This window comes from Clupea harengus, chromosome 2 (assembly GCF_900700415.2).
Source record: "Clupea harengus chromosome 2, Ch_v2.0.2, whole genome shotgun sequence".
Classification (NCBI taxonomy): Eukaryota; Metazoa; Chordata; class Actinopteri; order Clupeiformes; family Clupeidae; genus Clupea; species Clupea harengus.
This window is the reverse complement of record NC_045153.1, coordinates 3,669,399-3,679,398: the sequence shown is the minus strand read 5'-3', so window position 1 is coordinate 3,679,398 and position 10,000 is coordinate 3,669,399. Positions and strand designations below refer to the sequence as shown.

The window sequence follows — 10,000 nt, the reverse complement described above, 5'->3', positions numbered from 1 at the left end:
ACACGCCAAACTGATTGGTTACCGCGTGGTCTGCATTTGCATAAAGTTAAAGAATCGTCAACTTTGAAAGGGAGGCGGAGGCGTTTCGTTGCTCGACAGACGGGCTATCGTCTCCATTCATTCCCAATGAGAGCGGGACGATTAACGCCCTAATGGAAACGAAGCTTAAAGCAGACCAGAGAAGAAAGCATTACAATAATCAATCAATCAATCAATCAATTATCAATATCCTGCTAGTGATAGAAGCATGCATAAGTCTCTTAGTATCTACCTGGGAGAGAAATGGTGTTACTTTAGCAATATTTCTAAGGTGGTAGAAAGCATTTTTTGTGACATCAATTTAGGGTCTAGAAGCACACCAAGGTGTGTCACTATTATCAACAGGGCTGATGTCATTGGGTGATAAGGAGATGTACAGGGCTGATGTCATTGGGTGATAAGGAGATGTACAGGGCTGATGTCATTGGGTGATAAGGAGATGTACAGGGCTGATGTCATTGGGTGATAAGGAGATGTACAGGGCTGATGTCATTGGGTGATAAGGAGATGTACAGGGCTGATGTCATTGGGTGATAAGGACATGTACAGTTGGGAATCATCAGCATAGCTATGAGAATAATTGAATTAGGGAAAAGCTGAAGAACCATTCTGAGAATGCAGATGTAGAATGTAGTCTAAAGAAGTCTAATTCCAGTCTATCTTTATGTGTATGCCATATAACATTGTTTGTGTGTGTGTTTCAGGAGGGATCGTTTGAAGGTTTTGGTCCAATCTTCCAGAACTTTCCTCTTCTCTCGCCTCAGCCCCTCTCTCTGACGCCCATCGGCCCCAGACCCGATCCCAGAGCCTCGGACGAGGGATCCCCCAAACGCCCCCCCAAAACCCCCCTCAAGCGCACCCCCACCGGACCCCCTGCCGACCTGCCCACAGACACCCCCAAACGCAAGGCCGTAGCCGCCAAGACCCAAGCTAGCGGTAAGCTAGTCTATGCCCTAACGGCCTATATAAGTCTGGTCATATGCTGACTAACGTACACTAACTATTCACACTAACGGCCTATATAAGTCTGTACATATGCTGACTAACGTACACTAGCCTATGCCCTAACGGCCTATATAAGTCTGGTCATATGCTGACTAACGTACACTAACTATTCACACTAACGGCCTATATAAGTCTGTACATATGCTGACTAACGTACACTAACTATTCACACTAACGGCCTATATAAGTCTGGTCATATACTGACTAACGTACACTAGTCTATTCACACTAACTATTCATGAAGTGCATTGGCACGTCATTCATCCATATATTCATCTATCTATACACCCCTCATCCATATATACATAGTACTGGGCAGCCATTCCTCATCCATATATACATAGTACTGGGCAGCCATTCCTCATCCATATATACATAGTACTGGGCAGCCATCCCTCATCCATATATACATAGTACTGGGCAGCCATCCCTCATCCATATATACATAGTACTGGGCAGCCATTCCTCATCCATATATACATAGTACTGGGCAGCCATTCCTCATCCATATATACATAGTACTGGGCAGCCATCCCTCATCCATATATACATAGTACTGGGCAGCCATTCCTCATCCATATATACATAGTACTGGGCAGCCATTCCTCATCCATATATACATAGTACTGGGCAGCCATTCCTCATCCATATATACATAGTACTGGGCAGCCATTCCTCATCCATATATACATAGTACTGGGCAGCCATCCCTCATCCATATATACATAGTACTGGGCAGCCATCCCTCATCCATATATACATAGTACTGGGCAGCCATCCCTCATCCATAAATACATAGTACTAGGCAGCCATCCCTCATCCATAAATACATAGTACTAGGCAGCCATCCCTCATCCATATATACATAGTACTACGTACACACTGAATTACTGTATAAATATATCTGTATATTAGGCCACTTCTGTCAAGGCCCTGATAAGTAGGATACAAGTTCTGTACATATGCTGATTTCATATAAATACTAACTTCCAGGAGCATGTGCTGTTAGCATAAACACACAGCAACATGTCCGATTTGAATTCTTAATCATGGTTATAAGTCAGCGGGTAAGATGATTTTGGAATCTGATATTTTTCCCGTGTTAATTTTCACCTGGCGATGTGTTCTGTTTCTAGACAAAATGGCTGCCAAACCTGTGGACAGGAAGCAAGAAGCTGCCTCTAATTCGCCTGTAGAGGTGAGTGACTGGATGTGGGTGAGTTACTGTATGTGGGTGAGTTACTGGCTGTGGGTGAGTTACTGTAGTTACTGTATGTGGGTGAGTTACTGTATGTGGGTGAGTTACTGTATGTGTGTGTGTGTGTGTGTGTGTGTGTGTGTGTGTGTGTGTGTGTGTGTGGGTGAGTTATTGTATGTGGGTGAGTTACTGTACTGGATGTGGGTGAGTTACTGTATGTGGGTGAGTTAGTGTATGTGGGTGAGTTACTGTATGTGGGTGAGTTACTGTACTGTATGTGTGTGTGTGTGTGTGTGTGTGTGTGTGTGTGTGTGTGTGTGTGTGTGTGTGTGTATGTGTGTTACTGTATGTGGGTGAGTGACTGTACTGTATGTGGGTGAGTTACTGTATGTGGGTGAGTTATTGTATGTGGGTGAGTTACTGTATGTGGGTGACACAACGTTCACAACGTTCTCTCTGTTACCCTGTATCCCACTTTCCCTCTGTCATATTCGACTCTCTCACCCTCTCCTTTTCTCTCACTCTCTCACTCTCTCCTCTCACTCTCTCACTCTCTCCTTCTCTCTCACTCTCTCCTTCTCTCTCACTCTGTCACCCTATCCTTCTCTCTCACTCTGTCACTCTCTCCTTCTCTCTCTCTCCCACTCTGTCACTCTCTCCTTCTCTCTCCCCCTCTTCCTGCGTGCTCAGCAGATGCAGAGGCCTTCCACAGGAGGGGAGGGCTCCAACCAGGCCACTGCCACAGAGGGGCCAGACACCAAGAAGCCCAAGGTCATGACAGGTCAAGGTTCAAAGGTCATGAAAGGGCCAACAGAGGTTGTTTCCCAGACAGAGAGAGACACAGAGAGCCCCACGGAGAGAGAGACACTCAGAAGTAAGACGTCAGACCACAGCAGATCACAACAGGCAACCCCAGTGAAGGTCACGGAGGTCAAATCTGCCACAGCTGGGGTAAAAGGGCTCACACCTGCTGCTGCTGTTGAAAAAGCTGGAGAAAGGAAGTCTTCACCAGGGCAACTTCAGGAGGTCAGGTCGAGCTCAGAGGGCAGAGGTCAGAGGGTGAACTCTTCCCTCGGGAAGGAGAAAGAGGTCAAGAGGTCAACCCCTGTCAGAGTTCAATCCGATGGAGACGCTACTCCTGTCAAAGCCCATCGAAGCTCATCGCACCGAGAGGAGAGTGTGCCTAAAGGTGCTGTGTTTCATAAGAGTGCTTCAGAAGAACACGATGGCGATGGAGAGGAGAGCGAGGCCTCGGACGGTCAAGCACAGTTACTGAAGGTCAAGCAGATCAAAGATTCATCATCTCACATCAAGACTCCTAAGGCCAAGAGCCAGTCACCATCCACAGGAGAAGCCAGCAAATCAATGACAAAAAGGGCCAAGGCAGGAAGCCAATCAACATCCAGCAACAGATCTACCCCAGACAAAAGCCAGCTGCTATCTAGTCCATGGTCCACCCCATCCAGAAGACAAGCAACACCTCAGACCGCGAAGTCAGGACATGGCCAAACTGATCAACGGACAACAAAGGCTCACAACCAATCAGCAGCCAAGAAAGTATCTTCTCCAGTGAACAGCCAATCATTGTCTAGTCCATGGTCCACCCCAACCAATAGCCCGAAGCGATCGAAACAGAGACCAGCTACAGGAAGAGGGGATCATGGGAGTCCCAAAGAAACCCCTCAGACACAGGAGGGTGCTGCATCCAGTGGGATTCTGGGTAGTGTAGTTTCTGCTGTGGCAGGTGCAGCACTGGCAGGCTCAGCAGCTCTACTGAAGGAGGCGGTCTCACACACGCCAGAGGACACTACACACAGGACGACAACCCCTCAGGACCAATCGGCAGCCAGCAGCGACCAGGAAGCAATGGACCAAATGACCAATGAGGACAGACGGAGCAGGAAGTCAGGAAGGGAATCTGTGCTCAAGGATGATGGAGAGGATGTGGGAGGGCCAGACAAGAAGGAGGAGGAGAAGGAGGAGAAGAAGGAGGAGAGTGAAGACTGGAGCTTAAGTGTCGGGGAGGAGAAGGAGGCGCAGGAAGAGGGAGAGGAGGAGGAAGAGGAAGAGGAGGAAGAGGGCACTGTGATTGGAGAAGAAGAGCAGGAGGAGGAGGATGAGGAGGAGGAGGGTGAGCGAGGAGAGGAGGAAGGAGAGAGGGAGAGTGGAGAGGAAGGACGCGAGGGAGAGAGTGAAGGAGAGAAAGAGGGGGAGGAGGAGGGTAATGAGGTAGAGGAGAGCCGTGGAGAGGAAGAGGAGGGCGAGGAGGAGAAAGAGAGCGGAGAAGAGGAAGAGGAGGCAAGCAAAGTTGAGGAAGAGGAGGAGGAGCAGATGGAAGCGAAAGAAAGTGGAGAAAATTCCTCCGAGAAGGAGGAGGAGGAGGGTGAAGAGAAAGAGGGAGAGATGGAGAGTGGCGGAGAGGAAGAGGAAAATGGGGATGAAGAAAAGAGTGAGGGAGCGTCAGAGGAAGAGGAGGAGGAGGAGAATAAACAGAATGAGGAAGAAGGCGAGGACGGAGGGAAAGAAGAGGGGGAAGGTGAGGAAGAAGAGGGGGAAGAAGAGAGCAAAGAAAAGGGAGAGGAAGAAGAACAGAATCATGAAGAGGAAGAGGAAGGAGAAGAGGCAGAAGAAAAGGGAGAGGAAGAAGAACAGAATAATGAAGAGGAAGAGGAAGGAGAAGAGGTAGAAGAAAAGGGAGAGGAAGAAGAACAGACTAATGAAGAGGAGGGAGAAGAGGCAGAAGAAAAGGGAGAGGAAGAAGAACAGAATCATGAAGAGGAGGGAGAAGAGGCAGAAGAAAAGGGGGAGGAAGAAGAACAGAATCATGAAGAGGAAGAGGAAGGAGAAGAGGCAGAAGAAAAGGGAGAGGAAGAAGAAGAGAATCATGAAGAGGAAGAGGAAGGAGAAGAGGCAGAAGAAAAGGGAGAGGAAGAAGAAGAGAATCATGAAGAGGAAGGAGAAGAGGCAGAAGAAAGGGGGGAGGAAGAGGGAAAAGATGAAGGAGAGGGGGAGGAGGAGGAAACAATAGAGCAAAAAGACGAGGAAAGGAAAGAGAGCGAAGGAGAGGCTGAAGAAGAAGTCCAAGAAAAGGAGGACACGATGGAAAGAGATGGAAAAGGAGATGTGGGAGTAACGGAAGCAGAGGATGAAGAGAGGGATGGAGAGATGGAGGGAAGGGCGGAAGATGGTAACGAGGAGAAAGGTGGAGAAGAGGAACGAGGGATGGAGAAGGACGAGTGGGAAGATCAGACAGAGGGAGAGGAGGAACAGTCTAAAACAGGAGGAGAGAAGACGGAAGAGAGGGATGCAGGGAAGAGAAAGAAGGAGCAGGAAGAGCTGGAACCCAAACAGACAGACATCAGCAGAGCGACAGGAGGCACCAGAGATGACCGGAAACTAAAGAAAGGCAAAGCTGTGGAGAAGGAAGAAGAGGAGGAGGAGGAGGAGAAGAAGGAGGAGGAGAAGGAGAAGGAGGGAGAGGGGGAGGAGGAACGAGTAAAGCCAATGACAACCACCAAAGAGCAAGAGAAACCAAAGCAGAAGCAGAAGACAGAGCAAAAGAAAAGACAGACAGAAGAAAAGAAAGAGAGTGAGGAGGAGGAGGAGGAGGGAGATGATGATGATGATGAAGATAAGGATGAGGATGAAGAAGAAGTCAAACCTAAACAAAGAACCAAAGAACAGGCGAAACAAAAGCCGAGAGGAAAAGAAGAAAAGAAAGAAGAAAAGAAGTCAAAGAAAGAAGAAAAGAAAGAGAGTGGAGAGGAAGATGAAGAGGAAGAATCTGAGGAGGAGGAGAAGGAGGAAGTCAAACCTAAACATAAAGCCAAGGAACAGGTGAGACAAAAGCAGAGAGGAAAAGAACAAAAGAAAGAAGGAAAGAAACTTAAACAAATCCAAAAGAAAGAAGACAGTGAAGATGAAGACGAGGAGTCTGAGGAGGAATCTGAGGAGGAGGAGTCTGAGGAGGAGGAGGAGTCTGAGGAGGAGGAGTCTGAAGAGGAGGAGGAGTCTGAAGAGGAGGAGCCAGTGAAGATTCAAAGGCAAGGAGGCAAACTGCTAAGAAAGCCACAGAAAGGACAAAAGAAAGACAGTGAAGAGGAGGAGGAGTCGGAGGAGGAGTCGTCGGAGGAATCTGACGAAGAGGAGGAGGAGGAGGAGGAGGAGAAACCAGTGAAAATGAAGCGAAATGTTAAAGAGCAGAAGAAACCAAAGCAGGGACTGAAGGACAAGAAGACGCCAACGAAAGGAAGGGCCACAGAAAGTGAGGATGATGATGATGATGATGATGATGAAGAAGAAGAGGAAGAGGAGGAGAAACCAGCGAAACTGAAGCGAAATGTTAAAGAGCAGAAGAAACCAAAGCAGGGACTGAAGGACAAGAAGAAGCCAACGAAAGGAAGGGCATCAGAAAGTGAGGATGATGATGATGATGATGATGAAGAAGAGGAGGAAGAGGAGGAAGAACAAGAGGAATCTGAGGAAGAGGAGGAGGAGGAGGAGAAGCCTAGGAAAGGAAAGACTAAACCAAAAGCAGCACCTTCAGGCAGACAGACAGACAAACAGACAGGCAGACAGACAGGCAAACAGACAGGCAGACAGACAGGCGGACAGACAGGTAGACAGACAGGCAAACAGACAGACAGACAGACAGACAAACAGACAGGTAGACAGACAGCTGCAGGTAAACAGCGCGCTACTAATGGAGCCCCTGACTCCGAGGGCTTCTGGAATGATGTCTTACCCCAGTACTTAGACCTCAGATAGACACACACACACACACACACACACACACACACACACACACACACACACACATACATACTAACTCACACATGGTGAGAGAAAAATACATGCACACAGACAGACTGATGTCTAACATGTATGTGTACACACCCTCATACTCTTGCATACACACACACACACACACACACACACACACACACACACACACACACACACACACACACACACACACACACACACAAGTAATCAAGCACATTTAATAGGCAGAGTAGCTGTTTCATCACTGTGGTATCAGACGGTCCAGTGTGCCTTGGTTTGTGAAATCATTTAACTAGAGTTTAAAGGTGTCTGTTTTAACTTCTCTTTATCTCTCGTTTAGAGGTGCCAGTTCTAGCTTATCTCTAACTCCTCCCACTGTTCTGCTATGGTTCTACGTTCCTTCAGTGTCTACCAGAGAGTTCTAAGAGTTCCAATAGAGCTCACTGGATGTTCTATGCGGAGCTAAGCACACAGTCTATATGTGATGTTCAAGCGCTGGATGTCCTTAGATGCTCTTTCTGAAAGGCTGCTCAGTGCAGTAAGTCTATTTATTGCACATGGACTGAACGTTTAAAGGAATAAGTAATGTTCTGTCATTCTGTATAAATGTGAATTAAAAACAGATGATGGTGACCTGGCATTTCTCCTTGTAACTATTCCTCACCCTATCATTAAAACACACACACACACTCACACACACACACACACACACACACACACACACACACACACACACACACACATTCATATGAGTCACTGTACAGTTTGTCATGCTGCCCACAGATCCCCACCTACACACACACACACACACACACACACACACACACACACATGCACATTTCCACATACACACACATGCACATTTGCACAAACACAAATACCTTTCACTTTCTCAATTCACCGTTGCACCATCACCAAGCTCAGAGAAGCAGTCTACCTCAGGGAAAGCCCTTGCGGTCACCGTAAAAACACGTAAGTACAGCCCTCACAGTCACCATGACAACAGATAAGTACAGTCCTCGCAGTCACCGTAACAACACATAAGTACAGCCCTCGCAGTCACCGTAACAACAGGTAAGTACAGCCCAGCAGTCACCATAACAACAGATAAGTACAGCGCAGCAAGCTGTCTGGGAAGGATGTGAAGCATCTCTGAATGTTAGCGTGACGTTAGCGTGAGGTTAGCGTGTGCCAAAACTACGTTTCCACTTTAACAGGAACACCTTTGTACATCAATCTGTCTACAGGCTAGACTTGTGAAGTGATACTCTTTCAGATAGAATGAGATAAAATGCGTACTCTCACTCTCTCTCTCTCACTCTCACTCTCTCTCTCACTCTCTATCTCTCTCTCTCTGGCACTCTGTCTTGCACACTTAAAAAGCAACACAGATAAACTCCTAGATGGACAGACTGTCATTACCACATACCAGAACCTTTCATACACACACACACACACACACACACACACACATACCAGAACCTTTCATACACACACACACACACATACCAGAACCTTTCTTCTGTTCAGATTACTGTTATTAAACACATGGGGATCTTACACAGGCTCAGCCAAACACACACACACACACACAGACCTTCTTGATACATCGCCTACACACCTACACAAACACTGCATGCATTCCTGCCACACGCTCACAACTCATACACACACACACACACACACACATACACACAGACACACATCAGACCCCCCCCCCCCCCCCCCCCCCCCCTCCGTAATAAACTCGAAGAACACTATACTTCATCCTACTCTTAGCAGACACGCTCGTAAGTCATAACCTGACAGCTACCACTCCCCCGGTCAACTGTGTGTCTAACTAACTAACTAACTCACCCTAACTCCCCCGGTCAACTGTGTGTTTAACTAACTAACTAACTAACTCACCCTAACTCCCCCGGTCAACTGTGTGTCTAACTAACTAACTAACTAACCCTAACCCACAAGCACAGCCTGGGATGTTTGCTCTCAGCGCTAATGCTATGGCAACCTACTCAATCCTGGATCTGGCCCAGACACGACACACACACGGCACACACACGGCACACACACAACACACACACGACACACACACGGCACACACACGACACACACACGGCACACACACGACACACACACGGCACACACACGGCACACACACGACACACACACGGCACACACACGACACACACACGGCACACACACGACCCACACACGGCACACACACGGCACACACACGACACACATCTGGCCCACATCTGGCACACACACGACACACACACGGCACACACACACGACACACACACGGCACACACATGGCACACATCTGGCGGATCAGCAGCAGGCAGGTCAGAGTTGCCAGTGGTGGAAGAACCACTCAGATTCTTTACTGAAGTAAAAGTACCAAAACAGCGATGTAGAAATACTCCATTACAACCCTCAGATTGATATATTATTATGTGTGTCATCATTACATTATTAATACTGAGGCATCAGTGTGGAAGCAGCATGTTACTGTTGTAGCTGCTGGAGGTTGAGCTAGATTAAACTACTTCATATAGTTTATGTACAGGGACACACATCTGGACTAGATTAAACTACTTCATATAGTTTTAGGTACAGAGACACCAGACACATCTGAACTAGATTAAACTACTTCATATAGTTTAATGTACAGGCCAGGGACACCAGATACATCTGGACTAGATTAAACTACTTCATATAGTTTTATGTACAGAGACACCAGAGACATCTGAACTAGATTAAACTACTTCATATAGTTTTATGTACAGGGACACCAGACACATCTGAACTAGATTAAACTACTTCATATAGTTTTATGTACAGGGACACCAGATACATCTGAACTAGATTAAACTACTTCATATAGTTTTATGTACAGGGACACCAGATACATCTGAACTAGATTAAACTACTTCATATAGTTTTATGTACAGGGACACCAGACACATC

General features: G+C 47.2%; 2 protein-coding genes across 2 annotated transcripts in view; both read left to right on the top strand.

The window, feature by feature from the left end:
* Nucleotides 1-5,929, top strand: part of rpgra (retinitis pigmentosa GTPase regulator a) — a gene marked incomplete at its 3' end in the record, with an annotated part of 17,872 nt that extends 11,943 nt beyond the window's left edge. The window contains exons 11-16 of the mRNA XM_042703201.1: nucleotides 744-975; nucleotides 2,181-2,242; nucleotides 2,936-3,023; nucleotides 3,459-3,599; nucleotides 3,987-4,276; nucleotides 4,613-5,929. Coding sequence (XP_042559135.1) covers nucleotides 744-975; nucleotides 2,181-2,242; nucleotides 2,936-3,023; nucleotides 3,459-3,599; nucleotides 3,987-4,276; nucleotides 4,613-5,929 — 2,130 coding nt within the window. The remainder of the gene's footprint in view (nucleotides 1-743; nucleotides 976-2,180; nucleotides 2,243-2,935; nucleotides 3,024-3,458; nucleotides 3,600-3,986; nucleotides 4,277-4,612) is intronic.
* An 80-nt stretch (nucleotides 5,930-6,009) lies between these two features.
* LOC122133401 (nucleolin-like) lies at nucleotides 6,010-7,150 on the top strand. Its single transcript, XM_042709545.1, has one exon. It carries the CDS (start codon nucleotides 6,422-6,424, stop codon nucleotides 7,007-7,009), a length of 588 nt encoding a protein of 195 aa, XP_042565479.1. The 5' UTR covers nucleotides 6,010-6,421; the 3' UTR covers nucleotides 7,010-7,150.
* Nucleotides 7,151-10,000: the final 2,850 nt, after the last annotated feature.

Excerpts from the sequence above, each read along its gene's own strand:
- LOC122133401 (XM_042709545.1), top strand. The coding sequence starts at position 6,422 with ATGAAGCGAAATGTTAAAGAGCAGAAGAAACCAAAGCAGGGACTGAAG.